At 43.4% G+C, this 12,994-nt stretch overlaps 2 protein-coding genes across 9 annotated transcripts in view; one reads left to right on the top strand and one right to left on the bottom strand.

Annotated features, from left to right (window-relative positions):
* The window catches only part of EIF5B (eukaryotic translation initiation factor 5B), a 39,240-nt gene extending 36,450 nt beyond the window's left edge, over positions 1-2,790 (top strand). For all 4 annotated transcript variants that reach the window (XM_055702157.1, XM_055702158.1, XM_055702155.1 and 1 more), the window contains exons 22-24: positions 173-311; positions 918-1,079; positions 2,003-2,790. In XM_055702157.1, coding sequence (XP_055558132.1) covers positions 173-311; positions 918-1,079; positions 2,003-2,110 — 409 coding nt within the window. In that variant the 3' untranslated portion in view covers positions 2,111-2,790. The remainder of the gene's footprint in view (positions 1-172; positions 312-917; positions 1,080-2,002) is intronic.
* Positions 2,791-6,356: 3,566 nt separating this feature from the next.
* REV1 (REV1 DNA directed polymerase) overlaps positions 6,357-12,994 on the bottom strand; it is a 62,780-nt gene continuing 56,142 nt past the window's right edge. For all 5 annotated transcript variants that reach the window (XM_055702153.1, XM_055702154.1, XM_027813393.2 and 2 more), the window contains 5 exons: positions 10,704-10,812; positions 9,428-9,636; positions 9,099-9,258; positions 8,177-8,279; positions 6,357-6,777 (listed from right to left, as the gene is read on the bottom strand). In XM_055702153.1, the coding sequence (XP_055558128.1) occupies positions 6,666-6,777; positions 8,177-8,279; positions 9,099-9,258; positions 9,428-9,636; positions 10,704-10,812 (693 nt within the window). In that variant the 3' untranslated portion in view covers positions 6,357-6,665. The remainder of the gene's footprint in view (positions 6,778-8,176; positions 8,280-9,098; positions 9,259-9,427; positions 9,637-10,703; positions 10,813-12,994) is intronic.

Below are 12,994 nucleotides of genomic sequence, written 5' to 3'. Positions count from 1 at the left end.
AAGTATTGACGGGGATTAGCAAGATTGCAAAAGAGTGTTTTCCTGCTTGATTTATCCCCAAGTGACACTCCTAGAATAAATGCCCAAGAAGTGCAGGAGAAAGCAGAATTGTTAATGTCGTGTACACTGTTCAGTATCTATCTCAAATTGCCTCTTCTGTGTCATCTTTCAGGCATATAGCAGTATTTCCTTGCAAGATGAAAATACTCCCTCAGTTCATATTCAACTCTCGTGACCCAATAGTGATGGGTGTGGTTGTGGAGGCTGGCCAGGTGAAGCAGGGGACTCCCATGTGTGTACCTAGCAAAAACGTAAGTAACCGCCTCTTCCCAGTGCGTGTTTGATCTACCTGGTAGTTCCAGGGATGATGCGCCAGGAAACGCTTGCATGCCTTTCCCCGGTGTACAGCGTTCTGGTAGGAGACGAGATTCAGACTTCTAGCTCAGGTCTCTTTCCTGGCGACCACCCATCTTGCTGTTCCTTGCTAGAAAGGAGTTGAGTCCTGTAGTGGGGCACAGCCTCTGGACCACCGCAGGGCCCTGCCAGGAAGCATCGTGGTTAGAGGGGATCTGCTGGTCAACCGCCCTCCTTCCCCTGCCGCAATTCCAGTATTGCGATATAAAGTAATGAGCGAAATCATCATTCCTGGCAGCTAATAAGGGGGGGAAGTCAAGTCGTGCCACTTCACGGGGTAACAAATTGGTATCCCAGATGACTATGGATGGGCTGATGTTGCTGGCTTTTCGGTGTGCTGGCCTTACAGTGCAGGGTGTTTTGCTTTACTGGCTCCGAGGTGGCTGCTCCACCAGCGCAGTACTTCAGGCCAGCAAGCCTGTCTATATAAAGAGGAGTTTAGAGAAGGGTGTGTGCGCGGAGGTTTTGTGGATGTGGATTACAGCTTCTTCATTGTATTGCAGTTTGTTGAAATTGGAATAGTTACAAGTATTGAAATAAACCATAAACCAGTGGAGGTTGCAAAAAAAGGCCAAGAAGTATGTGTTAAAATAGAACCTATTCCCGGTGAATCACCCAAAATGTATGGACGACATTTTGAAGCAACAGATATCCTCGTCAGTAAGGTAAAAGCAACCTGCGTTTCTGGAGTGGGCTTGCAGCACAGCGGTAGCTTGCTTTGAAGGGGAAATGTTGCATGAAGCCTGAAAAACGTACACTAGGAACCTTCCATCAGAGACTATCGAACACTTGAAATGGTGCGTGTGGGGGTGGCACTGCTCAGCCAGGTTTCTCTGTAGCCTTGTTTTGAGGTTTGTAGTAGTGCCCCTCAAGAGGACCGAAGGAATGATGTACTGCAGCTAAAAATACCTTGCAGCTCACTGCACCCGAGAGGGTAAAACACTAAATTAGCTATTTGCATACTGTGGTATGTAGCTGGTGCTCAGAGCACCTTAGAAATCCCCTGTGGCATTACAGCATGATTGTGTTTGCCTGCTTTTGAAACTGTGCAATAAACAGCAATACTTCAGCTGCTCTGACTCGGCAACGCTGGGCTTAGATGAGATGATCCCTCGCTCGGTTTTCTGCTGTCAGAAGCAAAGCCAGAGCTCTTACCGTGTGGCAGCGCACCCCCTGCCGCACGCACGCCGGGGGCACATACCCACAAGCGGGGGGGGGGGGTGTAGCCACAGGAGCTTTTTCAGCTGGAGACGGCAGGACCTGTGACGGGGCCTGGGAGGTGGTGCTGGTCCTGCAGGCACTGGGCGAAGCGGGAGATCCTCTCGGGTCACAAGTTTCTGCCTCGCTGCGCAAAGCACGAGACGGTCCGTGCTGCTGCACTCTCTGAAGAGCGGGTAATGGGGTGAGGAGAGAAGGGAAACGAACGGGCCAGGTCACGCGGCAGAGCCGTAGCAGAAGTGTGATGAGAAGGTTTCCTACTGTGCCTGTGGACGCCCGTTCCTTGGATTAACTGCTTCCGGTGTGCTAAAAGCTGCCTGTAGTAGCGCGCGTGCGTATGTTTCTGATGGGTTTGTCTTGTGTGTTGCAGATCAGCCGTCAGTCCATTGATGCCCTGAAGGACTGGTTCAGGGATGAAATGCAGAAGTCTGACTGGCAGCTTATAGTAGAGCTGAAGAAAGTGTTTGAAATCATCTAGATAACTTTTTACAGCAATGGGGAGGCAGGAATAAACGTGCTATTCCTGTTCTAAAAGTTACCAACAAAGTCATATATTGAAGACAGTGTTGGATATATGTTTGGGAGGAAAATGTGTGGATAAAATGTTTTCCATGAGAAACCAAGAAATTTACACTGGTTTGACAGTGGTCAATTTACATGTTCCCATGGTTCCAATGTGCCTGTTCACCTCTCCTACTGCCCTTCCTAATACTGGCTGCTGTTTTAAAGTTTGCCCTTCCTTCTCTTATACCTTCCTTCCACCCTTTTTCCCTCCCTCTCTCCAAAAGTAAATAAAATAAAATGGAATTTTTATTACAGAACTAAAGCTCTTTCACTTTTATACTGATGAGATCAGTACTGCAGTATTTGATTAACCAAGCTTCTGCAGACTTTGTGATTCTTGGGACATTTTTGATGTAAGAAGTACTTCTTTATTTATGCATACCTCTTCCCTTGACTCTCTTTTCCAACATTCTTCTGCTTTGTGCCTATAGAGATTTTTTTAAATAGAAAATTAGGCAATTGGATATTTCTGTATTTGCTTTGTGTGATACGATGTAAAGCATAGTTGGCCACCTTTTACTGCTTGTACAGTTCATGAAAGTCAACCTGTAACCATTATAACGCAGAGCCGCAAATAAAGGAGATGGACATAGTAGCCCATTTGTTTTACAGTTTGCTTCAATAAACAGTTTCACTCCGTGGGCTGTGGCAGAGGTGGAAGCGCCGGCGGAGGCTTGCCTCGCTCTGCTTGGCTAGGTAGGGAGGCGTGTTCCAGCAAAGGTGTTTCTTCCTCTGGCTTCACTTCCCCTCACGGAGCGTGCGCGCTGCGTGTGGTTGTGATCTCGGTGGCTTGTGCCTCATCTCGTGTTCCCAAAGCACCGGAGTTGCAGGCCGGGTGTTTGGCCGGTCACAGTTCCCCGGGAGGCTCTGCTGGGAGGAGCTGAGGTGGGATCTCTTCTCCAGCTGCTGCTCAGCTGTGGTAAGCACCTGCAAAACTGTCCTCTGCGAGTGAGTGGTGACTTCGGAGGCTGCATCAAAGCTGTTGAGGAGTCTGACACCGTGGGACTGAACCAGCTCAGAAGGCGTCTGGTTGCCGTTTGTGATGACCAGGAGTCAGTCCGTAATCCCAGCCTGTTCTTACCCGCCCTTCCCCCGTGCTTCCCTCCTTAGGATGACAGCTTGACCTATGCCTAATCAGGTAGTCGTTCGTAGAGAGGAACGAAACAAACACTTTTCAAAAGCACAAGCTGAAAGAAAATTGATAATGATCTTTCACATAGCCGAGATTTTTAGATTTAATTTACAAGAATTTAACTTGCAATAAGTTTGATCAGATCTGTCGCTGCTTTTTGGTTGGCAAAATCTGCATTTTATAATGGAGATGGCGTGGAATTCCAAAGGAACATTTAATAACTTGCCTCCTTTGGCAATGGAATTTAACTTACCGGAATTTTTTTGGTTGTTAAGACTTTAAACTTGCCATTGAAAAGCACCTTTTCAGTATGGCTGGTGCGTGCTGCAAATTCACATCGCTGGGCGTGTGGGTGGGTTAGACTAGAATGATCAGTGAGGAGACTGCGTTTAATTGTTACACTTTTCTTTTGCAAACTATGCAATCATGAAAACTACACTAATAAAAGAAGTTCTTAAGAACCTCGATGTCAAACGTTGTCTGGATGTATTCTTGCTTCCTTGAATGTGGAAGGGTGTTCTTCCCACAGGCAGAAACTCTGGGAAAAGGATCATGCTATTTTTTGTAGGTTGCTGTTGTGGAATTTAAAGCCTTTTATAAGGCAGCTAATAATGGCTGAATACAGTATTTAAGGGTTTGAAGCAGGGATCGCTATGGAAGAAGGAAAAGATAATTACAAATAGCCTTACTCAGTTAAGTAACGCTTTGTTTGGCTGTTTGGGTTTTTGGTTTGTTTTTTTTTTATTATTATTATTATTATTATTTAAAGAGGCTGGTTTCAAATATTCCTTGAGCGGTACAGGCAAACTAGTAGAAACCGGACAGCTTGATGGAGGTAAGGCGTGCCCCTCGCTGGAGGTACATAGCTACAAACAGATGTAGTTTATAGAACTTAATGAGCTGGAAAAAAGTCTTGTTGAGGTTGGAAGGGACCTGTTGCAGTCACCAAGCTCAGGGCAGGGGCTGTCAGAGCAGGTTGCCCAGGTCTCCAGTTGGGTTTTGAGCATCTCTACTGCTGGATCTCTACTACTACTCTCCAGAACTCCTGTGGACAACCTGTTCTGGAACATGGGTGGGGGTGTGTACACGGGGGGCTGCTGGAAAGCAATGGTTTGTACCAGGTAGTGCCCACCATCCCATGCCTTTCGCTGGTACAGAGGAGTGGCCCCCAGCGGGTGTTCATACACGTGGGTGCCCCCCCCAGCCTTCTCTCCAGGCTCAGTCCCAGTGCTCTGAAGCTCTGCTTCCTTATGCAACTTGTGGCCCTGCAGGGGAGCTGCTGTGTGTCCACGTGCCTCTTGCACCACGGAGCCCAGAACTGAACCCAGCATTCCAGGTGTGTCCTGCCAGTGCTGATGGCAACGGGCGTCTCCGCTGACCTGCTGCCGGTGGCGGTCTTGCTTGTGCAGTCAGGGGGGCTGCTGGCTGCCTTTGCTGCGAGGGAGTCTTGCTGGCTCAGGCAACCCACGGGGCCTTACGCCTGCAGCGCTGCCTTCTAGCCAGGTAAGGCCCCGGTGCCTGGGGGGGTTCCTCCCTGGGTGCGGAGCTTTGCACTTCTTGCTGAGCTTCACGCGGTTCCCACAGGCTCACGAGGAGCCCAGCAGGCTCCAGCGGCAGCACCGGTCCCGGCCCAATCAGCCCATCCTGTGTCACCAGCAGACGTGCTGGGGGTGCACCCTGCCCCGTCATCCAGCTCATTAACAAAGAAGGTGAATGGGACCAGACCTGGTGCTGACGGTGTGGGTACAGCACGTGGGACTGGCCTCCGACAGGGCTTTGTGCCAGGGATCGCCATGGCCGGGGCCTGCCTGCCCGGGTGGTTTCCAGTCCTCGTCTCTCCAGCCTGTTCGTCAGCTACTCTGTGAGGATGTTACAGGAGGGATGAGGAAAAGCTTTACTCAAGCCAAGAGAAACAATGCCGACCGACCCGCCCCTGTCCACCACCTTGCTGCAGAAGGCCGCCAGGCAGGCGTCCCTCCCAGCGTGCGTTCCAAGGGAAGCCTGGGGCACAACCTAAAGCTAAAAGCCACTGTCACCGCTGTCACCTGTGCTGCAGCCAGTGAAGTGACTGCAGAAGCTTCTTCCCTGTGCTAGTGGAACGGCTTCCAGCTAAGCTGGTGGCACAAATCCTGCTCCAGGGCTAGTTCCAGTCTGCATTCCAGCTTTCATTCTACAGGCAGGTGGGCCCGCACCCACCATTATGTGGGGTCCTTCTGACTCCTCTCCCCCAACATTTCTTCAGAAAATGAAAATATTTTTCTTATCACCTGGGTTTTCTTCCAAGTGCTCTTCATTCCTTCCAGGCACCTGAACAGCCTTCCTTCAACATATTGGGCCAAATACGACTACATGAGGCTGGCGTACATCTGGGAAAAGCAGACTCGCCCAAAACGCAGACTGCAGAGGCACAGGCTCACCCCTCCCTACCACAGACGCAAAGAGACAGGGCTATTTATTTCACTTCTGCTACTCGCTACAACCTATTTTGTTGTGTTGCATAAAGGAAATGCGTATCACGGGCTGGGGAGAACGATGGTATTTTAAGAGTGGAACGTGGCTCTATCCCAAGAAGGAGCAACGCAGAGAACTGGCAGAGGCTTAAACAGTGCTCCGTGTTAGCCGCTCCTCAGCACTGCCTTTGCGTAACTGCTTGAAGATCTCCGTTTGTTTTCCTCTACGAGCACGGATCTGCAGCGGTGACAGTACATGTGAATGCACAGACCTCAGAGAGCACTTACGCTTCAGCTAACACCGTGTGTGCTTTGGGAGCGGCTGGGCCACGCTGGTTTCTATCTTTGAAGCATGAAACTGAAAATGAGCTAACATTCTTTCCTCGGCTTAAAATCTGTAATAAAGTCAGTGGAGAAGAAACAAAAAGCAGCCAGGTGGATGTACAGCAGTCTCCTACGTGCGTTGAGGCAGTGTCACTGTGTAAAACTTTGTGAAATGAATCAAAGCTGCAGCTTTAATAAAAGGGGTTAGCTATATTCAAACTGAAGCATCACAAAATAGAATCAGTACAAAAATATACATACAGTTCTTTATTAAACAACTGTAAACACTTCACTGTAAAAATCCATAAAACTTTATAAACAAACATTTTGTAAATAGATTCTATACTACAATAAAAGAATTTTAACACAATTATTTACATGCAATACTGACAAATTTGGCACTTTCTGAAAAGAAATGTACAAAACACTTTGTTGTTTAAAAAGAAATTTGAAATTATAAAAACTCAGGGCATTACTATCATGCACTTTGCAAATACCTCACAAGCACTTATGGCACAGCTAGCAGAGAGCTCCAGGCTCTCATCAAGCTCTTTACTACAAGTTCAGATAACTTTTAATGTGCTTCCGTAAGTTTGTTGTAAAACTACCTGAACATTATCAAGAATGAAGTCAAATGCCATATTCCAAACCGATTCCACAGATGACTGCATTAACCTGAAGGAGAAAAGGAAGAAGAGGGAGAAAATTACCATTACAGAACCAGTCCTTTTTACAGTAAGTTTTGGTCTTCGTACTGGAAAACAAGACCACAACAGTTCGCTATGAATGGTATTTTGATTTGATCTTGGTAAAGCCCTCTCTCTTCCAACAGACCAACTCTTCCCTAATGCCACAGACTGCTCTGCCATTCAATGGTGAAATTCCTGACGTTAGCAGCGTCACACCAGCTTGCCAATGTTAGCATTTTGCAGCGGCTGTACGCCTGCGATTAAAGCGGTGACCTACCAACTTCATACTGAAGAATCAGAAATGGCAAGCTTCTGGATCCTCATCTTTCCTTCCTCCTTCCAAGCCATACATGCTACTTTTTTATTCCAATGAATGCCAAGGGCGATTAAGACATTTAAGAGGTTCTGGGGGCACTACATTGTGTTTACTGCCAAAAATGGAACCAAATCATGGAGGCCCACTAAGAGCTATGAGTTACCTCTAGCATTCAGCTGCTACTAGAAACAAATTAAGGAAAGCAAAGCAGCTCTGTAGTCTCAAAATCCCCTTCCAGATCACTATTACAGGAGAGCAGAGGGTTTCTATGCTTACAGCTTTGGAAGACCTAACATCAGGATCATCCAATTCCTGATTTCTTGTCCTATTCTTGTTACCAGGCTCTGGACAGACAGACTGCCATCGGTGCAAATATCACATAGAGGGACCAGGAATGGAACATGATGCTTTCTGAAGAGTTTTATAAAGACTTTACTACGCAGCATTCAATGCACTGTGCATTTTGCATTTTCTGAGGCCTAAAGCCATCCCATAATGCAAAAGCATAGTGAAGTTTTTATATTCCTGTAGTCTTTTGGGGGTTGATTAATTCTGTGAAGTAAGTATTTTCCAGATCTAAGACACAGAAAGCTGAGCTCCATAGTTATGTGTCGGTCAGTAAGCAAGTCAGATGAAACCTGGGCCTCCTGACTCACGGGGAGAGTAACTGGAGCACAATAACTAAGTAATAAACCCTGATTTAATAGGTTGGAGGTGAGACAGGATACAGCAGAATGAAAACAGATGAAACAAAAGAAAGATCTAAGGTACCATGAAAAATTTATGAAAACAGCATGAAGAAAAGGGACAATGCTGCCAAAAACTATAACCTTTGTCTAGAAACAAAAGACTTTGTAGCAAATACTATTAAACGCTACTTTTATTTTTTCACAAATTACCTATTTTAACAGCCCAACTTCTTAGCCCATTTTTCAATAAAGTTTAAGCCAAAAATATTTACACTCGTGAATGGAATGTCTAACAGGCTTATGGCCTCACACTGAAGCATCTAGTACATGAATTCTAACAAAACTAGTCTAAATATCACAAACTTTAGCAATTAAGCTACCTTTTCATGTACTTAACAACCAGATCCAACTTCTCCAAATCTTTTTCTTCTATTAGATCAGTACAATACTTCACAACCTGTAGAATGTCTTCTTCCATAGGATCTGTAATAAAAAAAATATGAGAAATTGAGGTAACTTTTCTCTAAGTTTACTTAGAATATAATCACAGAGTAACTGGAATAGAACAGAAAGAAATCCTGCAAGTGTCAGCGCATCAGGGACTGATCTGGCAATTGCTATATTCCCATACTTCTCCCCAACATCCGAAGATGTGTACGCAGAAGGACTGATGTATGAACAAGTAACAGCCAGACTAATATTAACCAGGAAAATAAACAGGGATCTAGAATGCAATGGCTGTTTTGAAACTCTTAGAACAGTAATGCCCAGGGTACGAAGGTCAGATTTGTCAAGATACTAAGGGATTGCAAATTATTTGACATGATGTTAAAATTCAAATCACAATTTAGCAATGACGTTACACTTTTGCACTTCACTGTGGAATTCTTTCCAGCTTTTATTCCCAAAAAACCCGCATTCCTTTGCTTCTAAAATAGCATCTTCATAAAAGAATTCCCTTTCAATAGCTTTCAGCCTAGTGGTTGTAAGATGCTGGACAAAATAAGGAAAACCTCCCACACAAGTAAGGTCAAGGCATAAGACAAGGGCCTGACAAGGCCTGAAGAGAGTGCAGGTAGATTTTCATGAAGTTAAGCGAGAAAGAGGAGCTGGCAAAACTACAGAATAACAACTGAGTAGGAAGAATCAGGTTACTTCAAGATTGCAAGGTGGTAAGACTTCAAGATTACTGTGAAAAATAACCAGTGAAAGGAAGAGTGAAGCAAGAAAGTACAAAAAGTCTACTAAAAATAGTTTTCCTTGTGATGCATGCAAGATTACCACTAGCATGACATTCTGTACCTGAAATAGTTGTAATCCATTCTTTCAACAACATCTTTACATCGTTGAATTCAACAGCTCCAGCTAAGTTGGGTGCTTGTGGCCTAAATGAACAAGGCTGTTGTTCAGTCTGCACAGCTGATGGGTCTGAAGAATCTGAAGTTGATGGAACTGCTTCTGGCTGTTCCAAACATAAAAATTGATAATGCTCAGTCTGACAAATATAGTAACACCATATATATACATAGATAAGAGTCTAGTAAAGAATCCAGTAAGGAAAACAAGCTGCATTTGTGAATATAGACTAAGTCTAAAGAAAAGGACTGAGAGCTGTTAAGTGTTAAAATTACCTGAGCAGCCGTTCCTTCTTGTTTCAAGAAATCATCTATTAGCTTCTGTGGGCTACCAGATGTAGCTGGCATGTTTTTTGCAGGGCTACCAACAAGTCTGCTTTTCAAAGGACTCCGAATCTTTTTTACAGGACTGTCTGGATTTTTTTTCCGGATTTTTTTATTTTTCACCGTTGCATGCTTCAGGTGTAGGAATGCATTTTTTGACGCTGAAAAACACAGGAATAGTCAGTAGTTGAATTATTTAAAATTTAATACTTTTCCACAGGAAGGGGGACTCTCTATCTCCCGTAAAAATCTACGGATCAACTGGGAGAACACAGCCTAGATAAAGTGACTTTAACACTCACATATGCCATTCCAGACACGGGCGATGTTTTAAGTATTTGAAAAGCACTGCTAGGCATTAGTGTACTCGGAGGATACTGAACAATTCATAAGCCTTTTAATATCAAGCATTTCAGTGCTTGAGTATGAGCAGCTGGTGAAATCTGAAGCCCACTGGACAAACTGCTTTCCCTCAGTCAGAGCACTGTCTCACCTAGATACCCACACTAAGACCTCCCCGCAGCGGTTATCAGGAAATCCAGCAGTGAAAAGCCCTACTTTTTGTAATATTTCACTAAGGACACTGCTCTCATTCCATCATACTAACGTATCTGCATTAGCCCACTGGCCATGAAATCAACGTTTGATTATAACAACACTGTATTTAACTGGCAATGAACCAAATGATATTTCCAACCTATTTTATGAGAAGGCATGTTCACAAGGAATTTATCTTACTTCTTTCTACTAATTATATAAAGGAGACCTGGGTGATCAGCTCAGAGTAAAACCATCTGACTATCAGACACATGGAGAGATGGATCATGTCTCGAGTTGCCTAAAACCCATAGCACTGGTACGGGTTTCAGGGAACCATGAGAATGCTATCTGAACATAACTTAGGTACTGAAGATGCGATGCTTTAAATTACAAGACATATCAAGTTTAGATTCCATTCTGCAAACATATGGACATGGGTAAGTTTAGTGCCACAGTCCCCATGAATTGAATTAATTACCCATTTAAGCAAAGCTAGGCATCTGTCTGCAAAATGAGACCACAGCTGGTTGTAACCGACAGTCTGTCAAAAACACAGAAATTTGATTTAACACAGCACCTTCATAGAAGCTTTAGTTGTATTTTCCAGTTTGTTGTTTAGGGCTGCATAACTCCTTTTGAACACTAAGCAACTCCTATACAGAACTACTGCACAACTATATATACTCACCAAGAGTGTTAGCAGGTTGCTGCTCTGATTGCTTTTGCCTTTGATCATATGCATCTTTCAGCTCTGCTTGCAACTCAGCAGGTAGGGCAGCAAAAACCTCAGGGTCCACCTGAACAGTAACAAAAGATTAATTTGATTATTTTACCAGTAAGCAACACCACTTGCTCTCCTCCAGATCACACACATGAGAAAGGTATTTACATTTTATGCCAAGCAAAATAAATGAGATGCAACTGAAACACTGTAAAATGTTTTACACTTTCTTCATGTGCTTTTTTTGTAAAAAACATAAAGTTTGCCATCTAATATTACTCTACATTTATTATTTTATAAAATTACTATTTATGGGCCTATAATACACTAATCAACTTTATTCACCTACTGATACACAGTGCAGCTATCTTAACAGCACAATTAATCTTAACTCGGCGAATGGTCTCCTCAGATTTCCAGACACAAACACTGTGACAATCAGACTTTTGTTCCTCCTTTTCTTTTGACACTTCTATTTCCTGGAAGCTGCTACTCTCCTCAAACAAAATATCCTTGGAAATAGTCTCGCTTCTTTAAGGAGAGGAAATGCAAGTCCAGCTACCTCACATTTTGAACCAGCGCAAAAGGGTTGCTTTTCTTTCTCCCCCCGTTGTCCACCCCTTGTTCAACTGATAAGAACGCAATCCTTTCCAACTGTCCTACGGGCTGGAATTCTAGACAGGAAATAATTTGTTGTCTTTTGCCATAAACACTCATCTGGCCAAAATAAAATTTCGTGTTTCACCCAGTTCTCTTCCCTCACTGTGTCTTGAAGTAGCAAATTAGTGACCCACTAGTCTTGTATTCTGAGTTTCCCAGTATTATTGGATAGTGTTTTCAGCTCATAATCTGCAAAATCTAATTCAAAAAAGCAAACCTATCACTTACGAGGATTAAAACTGCCCAGTGGGAGAGTGCCCTTCCATTTCAGTGGTAAAATTCAGAGATGTGCACAAACAACAAAAAAATTATTCAAAACTACTATTACTATTCTAAGGGCACAATACAGTTTCTCCACTATCTGAGATACTGTATTATATGTCCGTATGCATATATATTAAAAGTTACCTTTTGTTTTCAACAGAGATTTGATCTTTTTTTTAAACCAAAATACGTATGTTACGTCAGGAAGGTAGGCTGTGCTATTCACACATATGATGTCTAAATTATGTAGATAATAAACACGAACATGTTACCCACAGGTAAAATTCATCAATTTAGCACATTTTTTCCATTTTTAAAACTCCATGTGCTGTCACAAATTTTTCACCACACAAAATAGGCACTAATTAAGGGAGGAAATGGGAACAACTCTGACCACCTCAATTACTGCATATGTGGCGCAGAACAAAGCATCGTAGTGGAACGTAGCCAATTAAGCCCAGAGGCTCAAGTTATTTTTTAAATATAAATTTTATTTAATAAAACTATTTATAAAAGGTTACTGTTCTCTGGTTAAGCATTCAGGAGTCAGGAATTTGGGAGGCCCTGAATTAACAGGTTTCTGTGTACACAACTTAGTAATTCCTGCAGAAATAATGCATTACAGGGAACTGGATGTGGTTTCGTTATTCCCCCTATCATTGCCCTCTGAAAGCATAACATGCAAAAATTCTGTTAGAAGAGCCATCAGTCAAATTCATATGAATTCTGCACTAATAATTGGACTTTTGGGTAATTTACTGTACAGCCATAGTGTCCTAACATAGCTTTCGCAGAGCTGGAGCACATTCACATTATCGAGAAACTTGATTTTATAAATTAATGTACTACCTCAGCATACAGCTATCAGTGTTTTTGATGTGCTGTATAAATTTGCTTACAAGGAATCTATACCATGTCGAGACAATGTGAGGACGAGGGGCAAATTTGCTACCAGTAATTAATGCCACTACTACAAATGTCCTTCACTTCTAAGCATCTTTACTTCTTGCCTCCCATGCTTTTACAGGATTCAGCTGCTACAGATAAACAGCTCTTCTAAATTTTAAGATTACTTCAGCAGCTAATGGAAATGAATACAACCTATCTGGATTCTTTTTATGGGAGAACCTTACCCAACAAAGGACATTTTCCACGTTTTCTAATTAATAAATCACTATCAGCCAATTAACTTGGCACCTGGTCATAAAAACAGTTCAGACAAAAGGAATGAAAGGTTGAAAACCAAACCTAATTAAACTATAAAAAGATGGCAGGGCATCATTTACATTTGCTGAGTTGATGTGGCTAAAGTACTCAATTTGGAGTGGTTTGCA

This window comes from Falco cherrug, chromosome 2 (assembly GCF_023634085.1).
Source record: "Falco cherrug isolate bFalChe1 chromosome 2, bFalChe1.pri, whole genome shotgun sequence".
Lineage (NCBI taxonomy): Eukaryota > Metazoa > Chordata > Aves > Falconiformes > Falconidae > Falco > Falco cherrug.
This window is presented reverse-complemented; position numbering and strand designations above follow the sequence as displayed.